The following is a 25,187-nucleotide window of genomic DNA, read 5'->3' on the forward strand; positions in this document are numbered from 1 at the left end:
TGTCTTCAGACCACAGTTTCAATGCTTTCTCCATCTTGTCTGATCCCACTTGCTACTCTTTTAACAATCCCTGGCCACATTCTCAACTTTGCAGTAATACTTTGTCGTAATGCAGCCACTGCCAATGGGTTGGGGGCTTATACCCACCTACAGAGGTTAAAGGTAGCACAAGGACATTTCTTTGACTCTGCAGCCAAGTCTAACCAACACCAAATCAATTGCAGCATCCAGTGCAAGATCCACTTCTTGGGTGAGACATGTTAACAGTGTCTTCTACTCCGATGTCTTGACTATGTGATAAAATACATGCTTGTACTACAAATAAGTATTAAGATGACTACTACATTGCAGGAGCTGTCTAGCACAATTCCCATGTGTGGTCTCCTATCCCAGTATGCTGCCAAGTAGTTCTGCATAGCAGAGCCGAGATCCTCTGACAGCACCAATAATAACCCAGTGCCTGTATTTTTATCACATAAGTCATGAGACCATCGCAGCGTAGATTTCAGTAATTTCATATTGCAAACTATTACAAGAGAGAAAAAAATCTCAGAAGCTTTCAGCCCCCCATGAAAAGTGAAATGTTTGGAGCCTCGAAATTCCTCTTTAACCTCTTCGCTGCTGGTAGGGCTCTGCCATGATGGGCCCATTGCAGGGTATTTAGGGAAATGAGTATTGGAATTGTCTAATCACACTGGGGTAAGTGAATAAGAGTGGAATAAAGTGCATATAAGCCAGCAGGTGGAGGAACATGTTACTAAATGACAGCGAGCAGCAGCAGAGTGAGAGAAAGAGGCTGAGCTGTACGGGAGGGAGGGGAGAGAGCGAAGCAGTGGGGAACTCTCTGGATGTGATAACGCTTTAGAGTCCCCGCTGCTGATACTGCTACCGGCTGCTGTTCCATACACACTCCTGTCCTGTGATGGATTAGTTAGCGTAGACAAAAGGTGCCTCTATTCCGATAACTTGCCTACTCTTCCCAGCTGCCTCAGAGCGCTTGGCATTTGGAATAAATGACTGATACGAGATCACTTCATACAGGAATTCATCTGCATGGGAAATGAATGCTGCGGGGAAGCAGCTTCCACCCCAACTAGAGCGCCCGGTCAGCCTGTTTGTACCAACTTGGGCAAGTACTTTTCCTCATTACCTAATCTTCCTATTATCATAGATGACCCCCGGCGCCCATATCCATACACATATCTCCTACATTGCCCATCACTCATCATCATCATCCCGCACTTTTCCCATCACTGACCAGGGTCATTACAGGGCTTATTAGCTTTAACCCATATTCACGTCCATCATCCCAATTCTGTAAGACGTCCAAAGTGATCAGGTTTGTGAAGCATTGTGTGACTGAGATTTACTTGCACACATACTTTGTGGAGATAAGTGACCAGGACCCATAGGATTCAATGGTGTCAGGAATTATCATGACATCCACTCGCCTTCAGCTTCATGTATCTTTACTTATGCAAGGACTGAGGCTTTAGCTTCACATAGAGAGCGATGGTGTGTAGAGATAGATGGCTTATCTGATCAGACAGTACTAATGTAAAAAGTACTGAGCAGCCATGCTTGTGTCTCATGGACCTGAGATCAGAGTGGATAGTAAAGACCCTCACAACTAATGTCAGACTCCTCTATACTATACAGCAAGGAAAGCATGGGAGCAATAACAGAATATTACTGGACTAATAACTCTTAGGTCACATTTATCACTCCTTGACTTCTCTAGGAAACAGTAATGGTCAATGATGTCATTGGATGTAAAGAAAAATGTATAGAAATGTAATAGAAATAGAAATGTAATAGTTATGTAATAGAAATAGATATGTCATAGATATGTAGCAGAGTTAAAAGAGTTGTCATGTGGAACTGATTTTTTTTTTCTCAGACAATACATTATAATAATGAGTTACAGCCAACTCTTATCTCAGAAACCCATAGTAGTATCTATCTATCTATCTATCTATCTATCTATCTATCTATCTATCTATCTATCTATATCTGTCATATACATATATTGATCTATTTACACAATACCTATTTAGTTATCTAATACATAGTTATGCTATCAATGTATCTACCTGTTATCAATATGTACTGATAGTTTTCATCTATATATGTCCATCTATTTACCTATGTCTATCTATCTATGGAATATATATCTGTTTATCTAATATACATATTTACTAATACCCCTTTCTGTTTATCTGTGTATCATGTAGTCATCTAATCATCTATCTATCTATCTATCTATCTATCTATCTATCTATCTATCTATCTCTTTCTATGTCTATCTATCTCTTTCTATATCTATCTATCTATCTATCTATCTATCTATTTATCTATCTATGCAATATCTACCTAGTTATCTAATAACTATTTATCTATTGTTCTGTTTATATGTATATCATTTATTTATGTATCATCTATCTATCTATCTATCTATCTATCTATCTATCTATCTATCATCTATCAATCTATCTATCCCTATGTAATATCTATCTATCTATCTATCTATCTATCTATCTATCTATCTATCTATCTATCTATCTATCTATCTATCTATCTATCTATCTATCCATCCATCCATCCTGAATTTGAACTGTATAATCTACATATATAAATATAACACAGTATATAAGGTATCATTTATTTAGTGGGCAGTTTCTTTTCTAACATCTGTAAAGTTTTACATGCTATGACAGGTTCACATTTGCATTGGTGTCTCCATTCAGAGTCTCTGTTGTATATCTTAGCAGGAAACAACACAGTTTCTTAAGGAGTATGAGGGTCCTTATTAAAACTCATTGCAGTCCATCATATGACATCTCCATCTCATCTTTTTCTGTTTTTGCTTCCATGACCAGTGCAGATGTGAACACAGTCTCACATTTTTTATGTTGATCTTCTTGCCCCCAAATATTCACCTTAGCATATTCACAGGTTTCTTAACCACTACTCATTTTACTTCGATAATCGTGTATATATCATTTATATGGATTTTATTTTTGGAGTAAATAAGTGTTATTGCTGGTGACCATGTGTTCTCCTAATGTGCAAAGATATATATATATATATATATATATATATATATATATATATATATATACTGTATCTCTCCATCTGGAGGTAAATGCCAAGGCAGTATAGATGCAGAACAGAAACTTTCCAAGAAAATTACCGTTCAAGTTTTCCAGAATATCACATGCTATATAACTCTCATGAAACCAATGTGGTCCCACAAGGATCTCAGTTTATCCGTATCCTCATTACTAGACCTTGTGTAATATCTCAGAGGTATTTATTTCACCTTAATGGCTCCATTCCCCTGTCTAGCATATGGTTTATGGCTTTAAAATATGAGCTGCCTCATATAGAAGCATAGGTTAATGTGACACTCACCTGTCTATAACACCTCTCCTATCATAGGCTGTCCTTCACAAGGACAGAGTAGTCACAGATATATCCACTCCACCATGTTCCCATTTCGGGTGCCTGCACTTTATATCCATCTTGGTTCGTGACCGGTTCATGGAGCTTTATTTATACCACTCAGCCATAACATTAAAACCACTAAAAGGTGAAGTGTACAGTATAGCATTTATTATCTTATATGTTAGGTAGCAGTCACTTCTTAAAGCTTAAGTGCCATATGACTTCTTCTTTTTTTTACTACTGTGTAGAGGTGACCATTTTTGTAATATACTTTATTAACCTATTTTAATTCTTTAACTAGTGATATCTCAATTTATATGGTTAGAAGAGACTCCTACCCTGTTTCCCCGAAAATAAGACATTGCCCCTTCACCTCCTGGACCACCTACAACCAGCAGTCATGCTGGCGCTCCGCTAAGATTGTCCCCCAATTGTCCCCCGCTCCAGCCGCTACATAATAAGACACTGTCTTATTTTTGGGAAAACAGGGTAGCTTTCATATGACACCAGAACTGCTGTTCCAGCTTGTTAAAAAACTGGAGATACAGATGTCTGACAACTGCATATGTGAATAGAATGGTAATACACAGTGTGTATAAATAAAATAGGTTAATAAAGTATATTACCAAAATTTACACCATACACCCCTCTTACACACTTTAAAGAAGACCTTTCACCACCTCCCAAAAATCCAACTCTTTGCTTCCAACAAAAGGTCCCACTTCACTAATTGTGAAGCAGATAGAATTTTTTTCTCTATTCGTAGCCAATTCTGAGCAACTGGCCATCTATGTAATAATTAAGAACTCAACTGTCAAGTGGGCGGTCCTGAGTTAGAGCAAAAAGACAAGTACCACTCACTAGAAAGTGGAGAGGATAAATACTATAAAAATAACAGCATTGATTGCTCAGGAATGGCGGGGGGCTTAGAAAAAAATTCTAACTGTGCCGGAATCAGTGGAGCTGCACTTACTGACGGATGTGGAGTTGATAGAAGTGGTGAAAGTTCTCCTTTAAAGTTAATCTGTTGCAAGCAGGAAAATGGACAAGCATACGGAGCCGAACTGTAATGGCTAGACAACTGGGTTGGGCTTCTCTAAAAGGTCTTGTTAGGTATCCAACGAAGGACATTGGTGATGCCTAGGTACCGAATGCTCAGGAGCAAAATTGTAATGGCTAGACAACTGGGTTGGAGCATCTCCAAAAGGTCTTGTGGGGTATCTAACGAAGGAGAACCAATGATGCCTAGGTACCCAGTGCTCAGTAATGTGTGTGTGGCACAAAGACTGGAGGAAGAGCAATATCTCAAAAAATGCAAAAATCTTACAATATGTTGAAGAAAACAGAAATCTTCTAATCGTAGGCTAGTTATATTTATTTGGACTAAAATGTGGCAACCAGCCGTGCTAAAGTCCACATTATTCTGTGATACTGCAAAACCTCAACCGGTAAATAACCGGATTCAGGATATCTCAGCGTTCTGTCTCCAGAGATTTGGTTCATTTCATTTTCCATTTATACATCATAAACCATATCTGTCCAGATAAACTATATTATTTCTCCAGATTTAATATCTATCTAATTCTGAACCTCAGTGTGAATCTATAGGCTGAATGCCATTTATCATGTCACATACTGTACTGGAATAGAACTACACTATGTCAACTATATTAGTAAATGACATATGGTACAGTGGTAGCAAAGTTTAACTTGACTCCTAATTGGTTAGATGAACAGTTCCAGCAAAATTTAACTTGACTTGCTGTAAGTTATCAGGTTAACGTTAATCTGTAACGTGTTTGAGAACATGTAGAGATGCTTCGAGGCTGCTAAAAATATCTTATAAAACGTGTCTTACCTGCTGTCAATAATGGGATGCATGGCATTTTTTAAGTTCTCCTTGCAGTTTGTCAGTGATACGATATTCAGCTTCTTATAACTCATAAGTAAATCCTTCCGGAAATTGAATTTTTACCTGGAGATGGGCCAATGCTACGCTTCAATATCTTCCGAGTGAAGTCTTAGAACTCCTAGTTCATGACAGTACTTACACACTGGTGTTGTGACCCTGACATCTGTAAGGCTAGGTTCACATCTGTATCGGAGACTCCGCCAAGACCCATTATAGTCTACGGGGTCTATGGGTGTCCCATGGGGAACCTGAATGATGGAGAGTCCAATGCTAGCCTAGGTTAATACTTCATCTGCTAGAAATCTAGTAGAAGGAACAATTTATGTATAAGTGAAGTGATAGGTCATCCCACTATAACACCACCGAATCATTGATGCTATCACAATTAGGGAAGATGAAAATCCTTGGCAATTTTCAGATAATGGGGCCCTTGGTAAGTGAGTTTCTGGGGTGGAAAGTTGGTCAAGTTCAAAGAAACTTTAGCAATACATATGAAAGCATAAAATAGATAGCCAACCTGTAAGTCTTGTGACAATTGGGTGTTTTAACCAAATCAGACCAGAATCCTGTAGAAATCAGTTTTTTTCCTCTTACTCCTCACTTGTACTGGTTGGCTGGATAAGATGCAACTCTGGAGTTAAAGGAGTCTATGGTTTCTCATAAGGAAATCCAGCTGGTGAAAGGAGTCTTACAGGCAATGAAGTTCTCCATCAAAGAAAGTCATCTGTGTAGCCATATAGCTTATTTTATGGGTCTGACATTGCGTAACAGGATAACAAGCAAGAGGTGGCAATAGAGAGGACAGTTTCTTCCTTTTGGAGGAAAGCCAGTTCCATGCACAGATAATATTATACAACTGCTATATACTATATTCTCACTATACTGAACTGCAAAGCTCTGCAGAGACTCAACACCAAGTCACTAGATCCAATGTGATATTGTCAATGTCTTTCTAGTGCCACCTATAGGTAACTATCCTGTGTATCAATCTCCAGTTTTACACTTTCTGGAGGAAGACTGATTTGCAGACTTTTTCACAAAGAGTCCCTACCCAACTGGATCTCAATGAGAGTCAGTCTCCCAGAGAGTTGGGTTCCCATGCCATGCAAAAACCCTTTAGACCAAGCACAAGACAGAACAAAGTGTATTATAACGTTCCTTTAATGAATTGTCTATTACATGCTTAGGCACACAACAAGTTTAGATTATGGAGAGTCAAATTTAACCCAAAAGACTCCTGAACCAAGCAATCTGGACAAAGGCAATGTCTTTATATCATACAACATACAGTGTACACGCTTATTTCAAGCACATGTCAAACACTAAAAAACCAAATCCTTACTCTGGGATATTGGGCGGGGACATGCAAATTATTTATTTTTACCCTTGGCTTTGTATTACATATCTATGCAAAAAAACGGAAATTAGTCCAGCACCACACGCATATAATATGCTAAAACATAGCTTTTAATCGAAAAAAGTAAAACAACATGAAGGAGGATACAGAAAAACTACACAATGTCCTTTAAATCCCAAACATATTCATAAAAAAATCAGATAAATGGAAAAAAAAAAAAAAGGCATGACTGTGATATTAGAATGGAACGAACCACGTCCTTGTTCACATGATGAGAGCTGACGCGTTTCGAGATGTTAATCTCTTAGTCGTAGCCATACTAAATGAGACGAAAACTTGAGCTTAAGTAAACGGCCCACCTATACATAATTACCCCATAATCAACAACACCTGATTCATGAACTCCCGGACTCAATGTGTATATAGTCCTTGGCCCTCCACCACAGGGAAGGGACACAATATATTATACTTACCTGTTTATCCGGGTATCTTTTCTTTTCTCTTTGTGTCAATAATACAATATAAGACAATGACTGCTGAGATTGGATTATTTGGAACATCATTTTTCAGTTGTTTATATTTTGTTGGTTTTTAATGTAACATAAGATTTTAAACATTGTGTGTGTTTATCTGTTTATATGTTTGGGTTTTCCCTTGTGTGTTTTTTTGTATATATATATATATACACATTGAGTCCGGGAGTTCATGAATCAGGTGTTGTTGATTATGGGGTAATTATGTATAGGTGGGCCGTTTACTTAAGCTCAAGTTTTCGTCTCATTTAGTATGGCTACGACTAAGAGATTAACATCTCGAAACGCGTCAGCTCTCATCATGTGAACAAGGACGTGGTTCGTTCCATTCTAATATCACAGTCATGCCTTTTTTTTTTTTTTTTTTCCATTTATCTGATTTTTTTATGAATATGTTTGGGATTTAAAGGACATTGTGTAGTTTTTCTGTATCCTCCTTCATGTTGTTTTACTTTTTTCGATTAAAAGCTATGTTTTAGCATATTATATGCGTGTGGTGCTGGACTAATTTCCGTTTTTTTGCATATGTTTTTCTGTCCCGGTCCGGGGGACTGGTCCGTGCATCGCCATTTATTCTATGTGACAGGCTGTGGACTCATTCTATCGTGTTTGCCATTACATATCTATAGTTGTATACCATGTAATGTATTCACAGAAAGCCAACAAAAGACCACGAATATGTAAAATATAAAAAACTTGTATGACAAATTCTCTTATACTGCAGAATTTTCCCATTACCTATATTTTGCAGACGCACCAGGGAGAGCAACCGCTAGGAAATATCTGAATTGCTCCCATGTGTAAAAAAAAAGCTTTTCCAGCAATAGAAGTCTAGTGTATAATTTACATCTCGTAACTCCACAATCTGAATGAAAAGCATTGATGAATTCCTTTAAAATAACTTTTCACAATACTCTAAAAAAAAATCTGCCATTTCTAAGGTATTACGTTCTCATTACGACGTGATTGTTCCCCAACTACTTCTCGTACTAAGATGGATAGGCTACACTCTGTACAGTGCCCGTTCTTCCATCGAAATTCTCAAATGACCTTTGAAAATTGTTTATTTCTTAGCAGCAGAGGCCGGACTCGGGTGATTTATGAAGCCCTTGGGAACCTATTGTATAATTTCTTTAGATGATTCACTACCACCTCATCTTTATTCTTTGTCCCCACTTTCTAGTCTGAAATAGCTCTGTAAACTTCATTATAATTCATCATTGGTTAGTGACCCTCATTTGTCTAATGGCGGAGAAGAAGGAATAGGATCTATATAGTTCTGCAAGAAAGGAACCATAAATATGCATTCACTTCAAAAATGCATAGTGCAATTTGTAGCCATTTTAACATCAGATAAAGGTCAAGGTCTGTCCACTAGTTTAAAGGGAGTCTGTCCCCAGAACCGGCATATCAACCAAACCCCATAGATGGATAGGTTAGGGTCACCTGAATCTAATACTGTTTTCCCCTTGTGAATCGGAGCCTCCATTGCCGAGATATTGCTTTTTTTTTGTCATAATGCAGCATAATTCTTTGGTGCAACAAAGGCAATGTCGTTGCTCCAAAGAGGAAGATGGCAGCTGTTTTAGCTGTATATTTTGGGAATTCTGCTAGTAAGTGTAGTAATTTTCCCATAGATGAAACATTACACATCGACTATTCAAATGAATGTCCTGTCTTCTAGATATCGGCTCTGACCCTCAGGTCAAAATTAAAGGATCCTGAACAGGAGACTTTGCTCGAAAGATGGCAACCATATTAGCTGTATATTTGGGGAATTCTCATAGTGTTCAATTTTCTTGTAGGTCCACCACAGAGGAGATGAAACATTACACATCAACTATTCAAAAGTATGTCCTGTCTTCTAGTTATCGGCTCTGAACGCAGGCCAGAATATAAGAATTGTGAATATGAGACTTCTTGTTGTTAACTCAGAATTCCCTAGCAAGGTACCGGTGTGTCCTCCCTTACCCGTTCTCATTGATGGACATACCTATATATGAGCCAACAAGTTAAAGGGGTATTTTTTATGGCCTATCCCCTGACTGTACAAGGCTATGGAAGAGTACTGTTAGGGGCGTGTTACTCACAGCCCAGTGATGAGGGTAGGCTATAAGGCCACCCTTCTAGCAGGGAGGGATATCTGTGCCGAAACTGACGGCACCAATATTTCTGGCACAGAGGCGCGTTCTGGCTGTGAATTCAGTGCACTAGTAGTATATATTACCGTCAATGTCAGAGGACGTAAAAGGTTCTCTTTGAGTTCAGTGTGCACACGTCCATATTCTGTATACTAAGAAATTTCACTGATATATTTTAAATAGATGTAACCAAGTTTAACAGGACTTTTAATGGGTTAAATAAATAGTTGCAAATTAATGTAGTTCAACTTTTCTCCATTGCTTTTAATGGCTTTTATTACAAGTTATCACAGTGCAGCAAGTTATCAGTGTCAAGTTGAAGATGGCTGTAACTGTCTTTCTAATATACCCATTGACTATCATTAACCAGACTGGTATACATCAATATACATTTGTCTCCAGTGTGTTGAAAAGTGCAGTCGACTGTACTTTTCCCTTTAACTATATAAAATAAGAATCCTATATATTAGGCTGATTCACATCTACATCGGGTGTCCGTCTGGCGCAAATCCACCTAAAATCACCGGATGAAAATGTCCTGCAAGCCCAACTTTGTGATTTCACTTGAAAAATACGGACATCCGATGGACACCCGACGGACCTCATTATAGTCAATGAGATCTCTTAGGCTCTGACAGATCAGCTATAGCTGACCTGGCTTTGTGATACGTATAGTACAGGTGTCAGAAGTGGCCTCATACAGAGATCTGCATGGGGGCCCCCACCGATAAATCTGGACAATGCCTTTAAATCACATTCTGGATGTGCAGAACTTTCCGCTACAAATCCTTTGGGGACTGTATTGTAGGTTTAATGGCAGGCTTTATGCACAGACATATAGAAATAGACCTTGTAAAACCATTTGGTGACATAGGCTGCAGCAATAAACATCGGCCTTACCTGCACTTTCACTTTAAATGTAAAAACCTACAGGGTCTGCAGGAAGGGATTGCAGACACTGGATGCTTGCATTCCAGCAATGAATGTACAGTACAGTAGATGCAGCATTGTTGGGGTGCAGTGCAAGCACTTGAGGGGATGCAGGGATGGTTAGGCAGACAGAACTCTGCTATATTTTATAGCATTAACGGGGACTGGCTGTAGGGGGCAGCACAGGATCCTTTGCCGCAGTCAGTCCCCACCAGTACTATAATACATAGCAGAAATTCAGCCCCCTGACCCCAACAGCAAGTGTTTTCCACCCCAGAAAACTGTATAAAATTACGTAATAAACACTGCATGGTAGAGGTTGATAGATAGATAGATAGATAGATAGATAGATAGATAGATAATGGTAGAGATAGAGAGATATATATGAGATAGATAGATAGATAGATAGATAGATAGATAGATAGATAGATAGATAGATACTGTAGATAGATAGATAGATAGATAGATAGATAGATAGATAGATAGATAGATAGATAGATAGATAGATACTGTAGATAGATAGATAGATAGATAGATAGATAGATAGATAGATAGATAGATAGATAGATAGATAGATAGATACTGTAGATAGATAGATAGATAGATAGATAGATAGATAGATAGATAGATAGATAGATACAGTGCAGTGTACAGGATAGATAGATAGATAGATAGATAGATAGATAGATAGATAGATAGATAGATAGATAGATAGACCCTTGTGTACAGTATATCCATTTCAGTAAAGCAAGTGTCCATATTCAGTCAGTATTGGTGGTATCTGAAATTAAATAGACATATACAGATGTAGCATAGTTAACCTGAACTTCTGCAATTAATTAAACTGCTGCAGTGTTATAGCTTATCACATATAATAACAATAACCAATGAAAAGTCATTGGGAAATTATTTTTTTACTTTTCATTCTTTTATATATGATGTGATAAGATATCTAGCTGCAGCAGTTTAACCAATTGCAGAAGTTCGGGTTAGCTCTGCCACCTCTGTGTACAGATGTAGCAAAGGTTAATTTGGCACTTAAAGGGGCTGTCCAGGGTAACTTTTTTTGTATATTAGGCTGGGGAAAGTAAAGTAAAAATTTAAAAAAACCTACTCATCTGTCCCCAGTGCTCCGGTGTCTCCCAGCTCTGTTCGGTCCTGCTTATGTTGGAAATCCCCGCCGTACAGCGACGTCCCATGTTCCTTTCCGTGGGCCCTTGATTGACCTCTGCGGTCACACACGGCGGGAACGTCCGCCGGAAGAAAACACCAATTTCAGCGATTTTACAACAGAGATTCTGGCATGCGATGGTGATCGTGGGGAACACTGAGACTAGTAAAATCAGACTTCAGTATTTTAGCTGGAATTTATGGTCCTAAATTAAGTTTCATAATTAATTTCAAGAATAAAAAAATGAAAAATGACTAAATAATTACGGAGTGAGCGGTAAATGTTGTTCTCAGAAAAAAAGTCAATATTAATTTTAGCATTGCCTCCAAAACTGAAAGATAGGAAAACAAGTATATTCTCACTCGGCGATTTATCTCTCGCTGCCAGCTTGTATTAGGTCTTTCTTTACCATCTTTAATTAACTTTTATGCAATTAATAACAATGCATGGCCTTAATGATTACTTATGGAATTATGCAAATTAGGAAATTATCTGCAGTTTTCAAAAACATATAAAAATGAGCACAGATGCAAAATATCCCATAGATATAAGGGATGGAAAGTGAAGGGATTTTTCTCACCGCTTTCTATAGAAGCTTTACTATGTAGTAATGTGAAATTTTATATTTTATTTTTATTCATATTGTGCCAATCTTTACATTCCTTAGGCTAAGAGCTCACATGGCAGGCTGCGACAAAACCGCAACGGCAAAGCGTCCTGGTTTTTCCCGCAGCCCTGGAAAGGTTTCCTCTGTGGACTATCTGATTCCATTATATCTATAGTGAAACTGCAGGCGTTACCGTCAGTATAATTGACATGCTGAGATAAGTCCGCAAAAAAATTTGTGGTAGCCGGCCACAGCCTGACGGATATATTGTATTATGTTCTGGAAACTGGAATCTGAAAGTTGGAATAGATGACTGCCCTGACTGCCAGAAGACGTGCCAAATTTATTAAAAAGCATAAACCATGTTATTAGATATTTGGCTCATATTAATCCAATGGGCTTTAACTAAAATTGGTGTATAAATTGCTAGTCTTAAAGGGGTTACAATTACAATTTTTTTTTTTTTTTTTATCTAGATTGTGAGCCCTACATAGATCTCATAATGTACATTTTTTCCCCTATCAGTATGCCTTTTTGGCATATGGAATGGTAATCCATGCAAACACGGGGAGAACATACAAACTCCTTGCAGATGGTTTTTTGAACACCAGGACTCCAGCGCTGCAAGGCTGCAGTGCTAACCACTGAGCCACCGTGTGATCCCAGGAAATTACAATTTTGGCCAGGTATAGTAGGTACAGTTAATATACGTAATGACCCCCAGTCATGCCAGTTCATAGACTTACAGTTTCTGCACTCTGCTTCTGATAAGCTGACTCAGGGTCATGTGATCAGTCCTGCTCTACCCTTGCTGCTTGTATATAAAGTACAGCTAAGGCTACGTTCATAACTGCGCTGGGATCTCCATCGACCCAAACAACGAAGAGACAGACAGTGGCGTAACTAAAGTCTTGTGGGTCCCGCTGCAATCTTTTGTCCGGGGCCCCCTACCTCATCCCTACAGTGAATTCTTGATAGTGATCTAAGCTAAGCTAAGGAGTTTAAAGGGATTCTACCATTAAAAAAACTTTTTTTTCTAGGTAACACATCGGAATAGCCTTTAGAAAGGCTATTCCTCTCCTACCTTTGGAAGTGATCTCTGCCGCGCCGTTCGTTTGAAATACTGGTATGCTAATTAGTTCTTTCGCAGCGATGGGGGAGGGCCCCAGCGTAGGAAATGCGATGGTGGCGTCCCCATTGCTGCTCCAGAACCGACTCCAGCACTGCCTTTATCTTCTTCTGCATCCTTCCTTTCCTTCTTCGGCTTGACATTGGACGCCTGCGCAGTACGCTCTGTTCGGCGAACTGCGCGAAATTGCGGTGTCTGCACTATGGCCGTGGGCATGCGCAGTACGTTCGGCGAAGTTCGCCGAACAGAGCGTACTACGCAGGCGTCCGACGTCAAGCCGAAGAAGGAAGGGGAGGATGCAGAAGAAGATGGAGGCGGCGCTGGAGTCGGTTTTCGAGCAGCAATGGGGACGCCCTCATCACATCTCCTGTGCTGGGGGACGCCCCCATCGCTGCGAGAGAACTAATTAGCATACCGGAACAAACCGGTATTTCGAACGAACGGCGCGGCAGAGATCACTTCCAGAGGTAGGAGACGAATAGCCTTTCTAAAGGCTATTCCGACGTGTTACCTAGAAAAAATAGTTTTTTAATGGTAGAATCCCTTTAATCCACCTTAGTGTGGTTAGGGGAATCTGTGGGTCTCCTTGGTTTATGGGCCAGATGGAAGCTGCAATCTCAATACTGATGCCAGTGCTTATGGACTCCCTAACGCACCTGGACCCTGGTTCAACTGCACCCTCTACACCCACTCAAGTTATGGCCCTGGAGACAGACCAATGTTTTGGTGGTTAAGCATGCACATCGGGAGACCCCATTGACTATAATGGGGTGTGCTGGCTAAAACCACTGGAGAGAAAAGTCCTGTGTCCAGGACATTTTTCTCTTTCAATTGTTGGTGGTTTCTGTGGCAAAGTCTCCAAAAGAAGACTCCAGCGCAGGTCAAAGTCAGATACGTAACCCCGAGCTACATTGGACACTGCTCTTTGCAAATCTATGAATGGGCACGGCAGGAGATCAGTATATTTATTAAGTGTACACTGCCAAAAATGTAATTGCCTATAATAACCCCTTTAATAAATCACCTTGATATTTATCCAACTATTCACCATCTGTAACCCAGCTAAACATGTGCCGCTCAAATGTATGAACGAAAATGAACTAAATGTTTTTCCAGTAGTGACCAGTAGCATTGTAATGGTTAGTAGTTCATTTAAAGGGGTATTCCATATGTTAGTGAAAGATAAGGCCGATGAGTGATCATGCAAACCTCATGGTTTCCAGGTGTGATCCCCCCACACGAAGGAAAGGTGTCTTTTATTCCTACCCCGACCATCCCATGAGATGTTCCATATCCTGGACAACCCCTTTAAATGAAATAAAATCCAATGATCGAATCTTTTCAACAGTTGCTTTTTTTTGTATGTAGATTGTGAGCCCCAAACAGGGATCACAATGTAATTTGTTTCCTATCAGTATGTCTTTGAAATATGGGTGGAGATCCATGTAAACATGGGGAGAACAAACTCCTTGCAGATGTTGTCCTTGGCAGCATTTGAACCCAGGACTCCAGCAATGCAAAGCCACAGTGCCAATATCATTAACCCCTTCACCATGGGAAATCTCAGTAATATAAAAAAAAATTGGGTGCAATTTTTCTTTATGTAAGAAGGAATGGCATCTATAGTTTAGTACTAGCGAACAATACAGACAAGGGCTCCAGTTTCAGTCCTCGGCCATCAGATTATTGGAATGTGACTGTCCATCATAGCTGTTACAGTATCTGAATAGTGTTTTTTTCATTCTTATGTCGGTAAAGCTTGTAAGAATGTATGAAGACCTTGCCCTGGCTCTTACACAAGAACAATGCTATAGCACTGACGGTAAAGACACATCAAGCTGTGATCTCTGTAGCTTAAACACTGTGAAAATAGCTATCATTGATCTGTACAGTGAATGACATCTCTGTGCTCACCATTGGCTCCGGCACATCTGACAGTGTATTAATGCAAGGACTAGAGTATATTTGCCTATCAAACATTAGGAAACGTGTCAATGAATGCTGACCTGCCATTCCCCATAGATAGTGTATCTCCAGTGACTAGTGTTTGACCTGAAAAAACAACCAGCACTACACTGAACTCTATACATAGCATACCGGCGTGTAGGTATGCTGAATGGATGCGTGCTATATATGGTGGAGGATTTGGTTTATAAAATTAATTTGCATACTGTACAATTAGACAATCCTTAGCTCATGGTAGGGGTCCTTATTAAATGTGGTCACAATTCATTTTTGGATTGAGCAGAGAGATTCTAAAACAATAATTTTCTTTTTGAACATTATGCAATAAATATTGTGCAATTCTTTATTTATCCTGTAGAGGCGCTGCAGGAACAGTGAAAATTTGATGTGGAAAATAGCAAACAGTTATAGTCACATTTACTTACCTGTTCTGGGCATCTTTGTGCTTCTGCGCTTGTCAACATTATGACACTATGAAAGCATAATGATGTCGGTATGATACATGTTATTGCTGAAGCTCACTCGCAGGCCTTAGTGGCGACATTGGATTTTCCTGATCAATCCATGCGGTTACATTATTATTATTATTATTTATTTATATAGCAGCATTAATTCCATGGTGCTTTACATTTGGGGGTTACATACAGTACACAGAATATACAGGTAGATATAATACTAGCAGTGACCGACTGGCATGGTGGGGTAGAGGGCTTACAATCTATGGGGGAATGGGGAATTCAGTACCCAATAGTTTAACAAGGGTCTGCACTGTCCAGTTGGCAGTCCCCGTCTACCGCCATATACCAGGATTGCTCATCTCACAGTAGAGAGCAGGGTTCATGTGAATAACGCCTTACCTTATAGTTTCATGGTCCTTGGTTCTAATCAAACCAAGATCAACATCTGTATGTAGCTTGTGACTATGTCCTTCTTGGCTAGACATCTCGAGACACAATATGTCAATAGATAGTGAACAGCTCAGAGCTGTACTATCTTATATTCTATACCACTGTATATGTTTATGTGTAGTCTCTAAATGTGCCTTTTTATGATTTCAAGATTATCTATTGAATTGGTCTGGTCTCATGAGAAATTTGGCTCCTTGACCAAATTAAAGCTGATTTTAGGGTGGATACATTTATATCTCAAGATGAGGGGTATGCGATTACCAACTTCTCAAAATATCAAGATTGTGAGATACTCTTTCATGAGATAACTACCGTATATGAATCTCTGTACCCCAGTGGTTATTTTGTGAATTGCAACCTGGCTTTGTTGGCGTGTTGCCATATTGTATTGAACTGGTGCCTAAGAAATTGGACTCCTTAACCAAATGTAATCTTTCTGTTCTTTCTCACGTATTTCACCATATTTTCTCCATACCCCAAAAACATTCTGCCCTGTTTCTTCACCCTACTATGTTTTGAGGAAAATAAAATCGTGAGCCCTATTGGGTATTTGGACCCATGTAAGTGATAATTATTTGTGTTCAGTATTGTGAAGTATATGGGTATATATAGCCAAAATTCAGAGCTGTATCCTAAGTATGGAAACTGTTACTTTCACTGGGTCAACACGGTGGCTCAGTGGTTAGCCTTGCAGTGCTGGAGTCCTGGGTTCGAATCTTGTCAAGAACAACGTCTGCCAGGAGTTTGTATGTTCTCCACATATTTGCGTGGATTTCCTCCCATACTCCAAAGACCTACTGATAGAGAATAATGTAGATTGTGAGCCCTATATGGGGCTCACAATCTACTTAAAAAAATCTTACTTTCCTAAATACACATCATGAACATTTTCTCTTCCTTTATCTTTACTGACAAGTCTTCTTTATAGTATATTACATAATCTCCAAAATCATTATGTCACTATATTTCTCTTTAATATTAGAAAGAGTGAGTGACAATTTTTGAGATAAGAGCGCACTAATAGTGAACGTGTCATCCTCACATCATAGCAACACATTAACATCAGAGTAAAAGGCAAGAATGTTTCGAAACTTGTTAAACAGAATGCCGCGTGATTGAAATCCCCCTTTGGCGGAGCCGACTGAGCAGAAATATCATTAATTAGAAGTGACAACAGACAAAACGTGTCAATAAAAAAAGAGACGAAAGCTTTCCTTTCATTAAAGTCTTCTCCCTAGACCATCATCGTGTTTACATTGGTATTTATTGCACAGCCAGACAGATGTTAATGCAGCGCTCGGAATCAAGGTGTTATGGTACTTCAAATGGAAAAATTATTTAGAGTTCTCAAGTGCTGGTTATTGCCTGTTACTAAATCGCTATCAAAAAACACTATTAATACAGTAATCACATTAAAAGATGAGAATTTAGGAGAATTCCATGTTATCCAGCACTGTGCAAAGGTTCTAGGCAGGGGTGGAAAAAATGCTGTAAAATAAGAAAGTGTTTTGTCCAATAACAAAATGTAGCAAATAGAGATGAGCGAACAGTAAAATGTTCGAGATTCGAGATTCGTTTCGAGTAGCCCCTCAATATTCGACTACTCGAATCGAATATCGAACCCTATTATAGTCTATGGGGGGAAAATGCTCGTTTCAGGGGTAGGCAACGTTCGATCAAATTATACTTACCAAGTCCACGAGTGAGGGTCGGGCTGGATCCTCCGAGAAGTCTCTCCTTGCAGCGTCCCTGCAGCATCTTCCGGCTCTGAATTCAGTCTGCCAGGCATCGGGCCTGGGCAGAGCCAACTGCGCATGCCCACACTACAAGCGGACATGCGCAGTCGGCTCTGCCCAGGCCCGATGCCTGGCAGAGTGAATGAAGAGCCGGAAGACGCCGCGGGGAAGCTGCACGGAGAAGACTTCTAAAGGTAGGAGAAGAACCAGCGTTGATTGGCCGACTGTATAGCATTTGGCCAATCAATGCTGGTTCTGCATCGAACTTTTACATTGAAATAGCGAGTGGTACTCGATCGAGTACGAGTATTTCGAATACCGTAGTATTCGATCGAATACCTACTCGATCGAGTACTACTCGCTCATCTCTAGTAGCGAATGAAGAAGAGAGAAAACAAAATCCCATTGATATATGGTGCCCTTTGCCTTCCATCAATTCTTCTAGATACACTTGGAGATAATTTTTGAAGGAACTCGGCAGGGAGGTTGTTCCCGCCATCTTGGAGAACTAAGCACAGATCTTCTGTAGATGTAGGCTTGCTCCAATCCATCTGTCTCTTCATGTAATCCCAGACAGACTGGATGATGCTGAGATTAAGGCTATGTGGGGGTCATATCATCAATTTCAGGGCAATCACATCAAATATTGATATTAATTGGTTTTCTCTTATGTTCATTTACTTAATTTTATTTGACAAAAATAAACTCTTAAAGGGGTAGTCCAGTATTTAAATATGGGTTCAAATACTGGATATCGGTTGCGGTCTAACACCTGGATCCCGTACCAGTCAACTGAGGTGGTTGACAGAAGCAGTATTCAAGAAATAGTCTAGTCCTATTCAAGTGACTGGGAGAAGGGCTACAATTCCCGAGCACCACCACTACAGCGTACAGCGCTCCACCCAAGGCTTGTGTTTTGATCTTCATCCGATCATCTATTTTGCTATATGCACAAATATATTGTATTTCATTGGTTATATGACAAATTGAAGTTCTCAATGAAATTCAAGTTAAACTATGACTCATATAGCAAGCAGAACGGTTTGGGTTATTTTAGCCACCTAAACATCCATCATTCCATAACAGATGATGTGAAGTTTTCGACAATACTCTTATATTGTAGGGATCCTCTTGTACATAACTATTTTACGATTCCAAGGTATATAGGGCCATAACATAATGCCAATACATTTTTAAGATAAGATAAGATAAGATAATCCTTTAATAGTCCCACCATGGGGAAATTCAGTGATTATAGTGTGCTACTGTTCTTCTGATTTTATAGAATAACACATAAAAAATTGTCATGTTTTAACTCCATTTTATCACCTGAACCATTATCACCTTCCAAGTAATATGTCATTACTCATCTTGTAAAGAGTTTGTCCCATGGATGACAGAATCAGTCCATTATTAACAAACTTGCAAATGGCGTTCTAACAAAACCTCACACTTACACCATCTTAACACCATCTTAAGTATTTTGTTCAGTTCTCAGTTTTTATGGCTCCATTATATGGGCAATGTCAGACTAAGGTTCCTTGGGCCAACGTATAAAATATATTGGGGGCCTACCCTCAACAATTCCTAGGAAATAGACCATGGTACCCTTCAAGTTTAGCTGTCTTCTATTGGACCATTATTATATTAGATCATGGCTGTCCATTCCGATTATAAGGCAAATCAGGAAGGAGCATTCCTATGAGTTCATTTCCAATGAATGGCCGGTGTAAATACCCTCTTGATCAGCCAACAATTGAGTAAAAGTTATTTGTCGGCTGATTGTATCTTTTATGTGTACAAAAGATAATTTCTACCCCATGCAGATAAACCAACCACTGCAAAATACCAATGCAAATGAGCACCAATTGATCCCATTCACATGCCCCTGAATTGGTCCATGTAATAGGTCCCTTAGCCTTGTCCTGTTGCAAACCATTCAGTTTCGTTTACTCATCCCGTCATGATTATCAGTCACAACCTAAATTATAGCCCTGAAATGCATTAACTGCTTTGTAGGCTTAAAAACGGAATGTTCTAAAATGTATTATTTATTGTTCTCTGACTCTGTACACCAGGCATTACACAGTAATATGATGGAGGTCATTGACATTTTACTGTAGATCTCAGCTAATTTGTTAGTATTGTGCCTGGTGAATAACTGTTTTCAATAGCAACCACCATTCTGAATGCAGCTCCGGAATATAAAATAATATCTGGTTCAATAAAGCACAATAAATGTTTTTTACAAAATATTTAAAATGTTGAATTGATATAGATAGATAGATAGATAGATAGATAGATAGATAGATAGACACATAGATAGATAGACAGACAGACAGACAGACAGACAGACAGACAGATAGATAGATAGATAGATAGATAGATAGACACATAGATAGATAGATAGATAGATAGATAGATAGATAGATAGATAGATAGATAGAGTCATGAGTAAAACATAGTCTACTCTCTTTGAATTCTATGGCTTTCTTTATGACAAAATAATGGTCATCTAGCCCTTAGAAGGTCTTAAAATTAGGTAAATAGAACTTGGATGAACAACCATACCCAACAAATTACACCTTATCATTATTAATTTTACATAAAATAGACCAAAATGCAGAAGCAGTGTGCAAAAAATTAAGTTTGCTGGTCTGGAGCATTCAAGTTTGTTAACACAATGGCAAGAGGAAAGACATCAGCAACGATCTTTGTGAAACAATTGTTGAAGCGTTGAAGCAATCTGAAAACTGTTCTAAGGTCATTGCCAAACCATCTGAAATAAGATAGATTATTTATAAGTGGAAAACATTGGAGAAAGTTGACAATCTGCCTAGTTAGTAGGCATCATAGCAAATTAACCCCAAGGTCAGACCTTGACGTGCTCAGGGACATTGCAGAAAATCCAAGACTTTACAGCCCTCAGACGGCATGTTAAGTCTACTAGTTCATGACAGTATAACTGGAACAGAGCAGCATGGCTTACATTTGCAAAGTTGCATTAACACAAACCAAGACTTTCTGGAGCAATGTGAATATGTTTGCCCAGAACACACAGCATCACATTGGGTGCAAAACAAAACACTACATATTAGCACAAACACCATATCCGCTGTCAAGCACAGTAGGGAAGGGTGGACTTGATTTGCCGCCACTAGACCTTGATTCAACCATGAACGTCTCTGTATACCAAAATATTTGAAGGTCAAATCCAAGGCCATTGGTCCAACAGCTAAAGCTTAGTGGAAGCTGGGACACGTAATAGGACAATGATCCCGAGTACACCAGAAAATCTACAATACAATGTTGGAAAAAGAAAAGGACTCTAGGTGATGCAATGGTTCAGTCAAAGTCCAGGCCTCATCCCAATTGGCAAGACCCATACATTCAGTTCTCATACGCATCCACTGTGTAATTCAGATCCGGAATGGATTACCCATGCACTATCACGAGTCTCCAGAAAATAGCAATAATGACATAATGACAAATGTACTAGCACATTTACATCTATGTGTTAGCCAGCATGGTACAGGTATCTGACAGAGATATTTCCTTGTCACTTTCTGCAGCAGACAGGCAATAATACTTTAATCCTTTACAAGAGTACAATACCAGCCCTGCTGCATAATCTACAAAGGTAATGTATTTTCTATGGGAGCATCATATACTTTCAACTACATGTAACTTGACTGGCCAACTGAGATCATACAGTATGTGATCTTGGATACTTATAAAGTAACATGGACGCCATAAAAATGTCGTACAGTGGATGGCTTTTATTAGGGATGCCATTGGGAATTTTGGGACCCCATACAGACAAATTGTATGGTCCTCGCCGTGGTAGTAGAGATGTCAACGTGTGAGTGAATGGTAGATTGTGGGAATGACCTTTTCTGATATATGTATAAATATATCTGACACTGTATAGTAATATCAGACCACAGATAGTTGCTGTTTAAATATATGTTAAAAAAATAGCACCATTTTTATTTACACTAAGCAAGCACTATCAATGTTGGGTTCAATCTATACCTATCTTTATTTCTATCTATTAAGCAAATTAAACAAATACATATAATAATAATAATAATAATAATAATAATAATAATAATAATATATAAATTCCTGCAGCACTGCATAAAGGGTGCAAGAGAAAAAATCCGAGAAAAAAAGCTTCTATGTAAAAAAAAAAAAACAAAAAAAAAAAAACGACACAAAATATGGTGAAAAAAGTAGATGTGGATTTATTATTTATAAATACTGTATGATAGAAGGGGAAAAGCTGCTATAAGGCGTGTGGTTAAAATGCAAAGGCCTCTAACCCTAGATAAGAAATTCAGACAGCAACAAAAAAAATCTACCACCTGCAGTCTACCTATAAATTCTATGAACCCACTGTGTGCTGGTTTATATGTTTTTTAAATAAAGAATTTATAAAAAAAAAATTATATGAACCCCTGTGTCTCCTTAAATATTATACATACTAAGGTTGGCAAGGTTTAGAACCAGATTCTACCCCAAATTTCCTAAAGTTTCAGGTTCACCTTACTACAAAACCTTTTGGATTTGTCACCCACAAAAGACACTTATACACTAGGATCTCCTCAAACCCTGGAGTGTAATAAGTGGAGGCCCAGGGCATTTGAGGGAAAACAACAATCATGAATGCTCTCTTTGCTTCACCTTTTCTGGGCATCTTTGTGCCCTAGGCTTTAGCGTTGTAACCTTGACTTGACCAACATGATCACTGATCAATCACAAGCTTCAACGGTGACACCAGCGCACTTGACATCAGTCAGTGGCTGGAAGAGGACACCTATGAATGGATGACAGCATGAAGATACCCAGGAGAGGTGAGAAGTGTTTGTTAAAGGGATTCTATCATTAAAATCACATTTTTTCTCACTAACATGTAGGAATAGCCTTAAGAAAGGCTATTCTTCTCCTACCTTTGGATGTCTTCTCCGCGCCGCCATTCAGGAGATATCCCGGTTTTCTTTGGGTTTTCATGAGTTGTCTCACAGCACTGGGGGCGGGCCCCAGAGCTCAAACAGCACTGGGGATGTCCCCAGTACTGCGAAAGAAATCTCCAGCGACGGCCTCTTCTTCCTCTGGAATGCCCTCTCCGCGACATCTTCTTCGGATGGTTTCTTCTGGCTTTAAATGGGACACATGCGCCATTTTCTTGTGGCCGCTTGCACGAGCATACTGTGTATGCTCAGAAAAATTCCTGGAGGGAAAAGAGATGGCACTCTATAGTGTGCACTGTATGGGACATTAACAGCTGGTGATGCACTCAGCAGGTTAACTTGTGCAGTTTGAATGCAATGTCATTGTAGGTTTAATAGAAATCCTCAGTCAGGAGTCCACCACTGCAGAGTCCACCGTCCAGATCAGTATACGTCTGGGTAACAAGTAGTCAGAAAATCACTGGTACTGATGGATGTAGATGCATGAACCAAAGTGGTGCAGGTAAATCATTTATTGGTTACTACTAGAGATAAGCGAGTAGTGTTCAATCGAGTAGGTGTTCGATCGAATACTACGATATTCGAAATACTCGTACTTGATCGAACACTACTAGCTGTTCGAAATTTAAGGTTCTATTCAGAACCAGCGTTGATTGGCAGAATGCTATACATTCTGCCAATCAACGCTGGCTCTTCTCTTACCTTTAGGGTGCATGCACATTGAGTAACGCCGGGCGTGTATGAGAGCCGTACACGCCGGCATTACAGCAGACTGCCGAACACTTCCCATTCACTTCAATGGGAGCGCTCGTAACAGCGGCGTTTACGAGCGCTCCCATTGAAGTGAATGGGAAGTGTTCGGCAGCCCTGCTGTAACGCCGGCGTGTACGGCTCTCATACACGCCCGGCGTTACTCAATGTGCATGCACCCTTAGAAGTCTTCTCCGTGCAGCGTCCCCGCGGCGTCTTCCGGCTGGAATTCACTCTGCCTAGGCATCCGGCCTTGGCAGAGCCGACTGCACATGTGTGGGCATGCCCGCGCATGCGCAGTCGGCTCTGCTCATGTGTCGGGCCGGGCAGAGCCAACCACGCATGCGCAGTCGGCTCTGCCTAGGCCCCAATGCCTAGGCAGAGTGAATTCCAGCCGGAAGACACCGCGGGGACCCTGCGCCGGGAGAAGACTTCAAGGAGAATCCAGCCCGACCGTCACTCGTGGACTTGGTAAGTATAATTTTATGGAATGTTGCCTACCCCTGAAATGAGCATTTCCCCCCCCCCCCCATAGACTATAATGGGGTTCGAAATCTGTTCGAACAGCCGAACAGTGTGCGGCTGTTCGAATCGGATTTCGAACCTCGGACATTTTAGTGTTCGCTCATCTCTAGTTACTACCCATTATCATTAGGTGTAAACAATGAATGAAAATCAAAAACTTAAAGACATGTTTGGACTGGAATACAACAAAGGAAGGAGGTGAAAAGGAAGTTGGTACCAACATTTCTTGTGAGCAGGGCCCTCAGTCCCATTGTGTGAAGTGACTATCTCTTTGTATTGTATCTTTTTGTCTGTACTTGAACCCTGCAAATCGTACAGTGTTGCGGAATATGTTGGCACTATATAAATAAAATGTATTATTATTATTATTATTATTATTATTATTATTATTATTGTAAGAAGATCAATAGAAAACTTCTGACAACAGGAACAAGGTCAAAACAGAGCTGATTATAATAGAAAGAAGGTCAGTACCGAAAGAAAAAGATCCATGTACCGACAGGAAGAAGGTCAAAAGGCTACAATAGCCAAAGGAAGGACAAAGGCATACTAATAATACACATGGTCTTATAAATACTTAACAAGGGATAAAATCATAACAAATGATAAGAATATGAGATAAAAATATAAAATGTACCTATAACAATAATTAATAAACAGCAATACAAATAAATACATAAATATGTACAAACAATTATTTCATAGAATTTTATTTAAGCTTCTATACGTTACAGCGAGGAAGTTTCCGGCACTGTAATGTATAGTAACCAGTAGAAGATGTAACTGCACCACTTTGGTCCATACATCAGCACCAGAGGTGACCCCAAAATTACTTTGTGTTATTTTATGTATAGTGCACACTTTACTGCAAAATGTTCTTTATAATAAGTCAACAAATGTAAATACAAATGGAATACAAAGTACAACAAGTTTCTGTTACATGTCTCCGGTTTTCTGAAAATCTCTTGACAAACTGTGCATATACCCTTAGTAAAAAATCAGATTATCTGACTTTGCATGGCATAATCTTCTTATCACAGAAGGTATTCAGGTTCAGGTTATTATTTGACATTACAGTGCAAATAATAAAACATAAGTCAGAA

At 39.3% G+C, this 25,187-nt stretch overlaps 1 protein-coding gene across 1 annotated transcript in view; it reads left to right on the top strand.

The window, feature by feature from the left end:
* The first annotated feature begins 840 nt into the window (after positions 1 to 840).
* The window catches only part of SNTG2 (syntrophin gamma 2), a 410,686-nt gene continuing 386,339 nt past the window's right edge, over positions 841 to 25,187 (top strand). Inside the window, exon 1 of the mRNA XM_075269112.1 lies at positions 841 to 1,129. Within this exon, the coding sequence (XP_075125213.1) occupies positions 1,061 to 1,129 (69 nt within the window). The 5' untranslated portion in view covers positions 841 to 1,060. The remainder of the gene's footprint in view (positions 1,130 to 25,187) is intronic.

Source organism: Leptodactylus fuscus, chromosome 3 (assembly GCF_031893055.1).
Source record: "Leptodactylus fuscus isolate aLepFus1 chromosome 3, aLepFus1.hap2, whole genome shotgun sequence".
NCBI lineage: Eukaryota > Metazoa > Chordata > Amphibia > Anura > Leptodactylidae > Leptodactylus > Leptodactylus fuscus.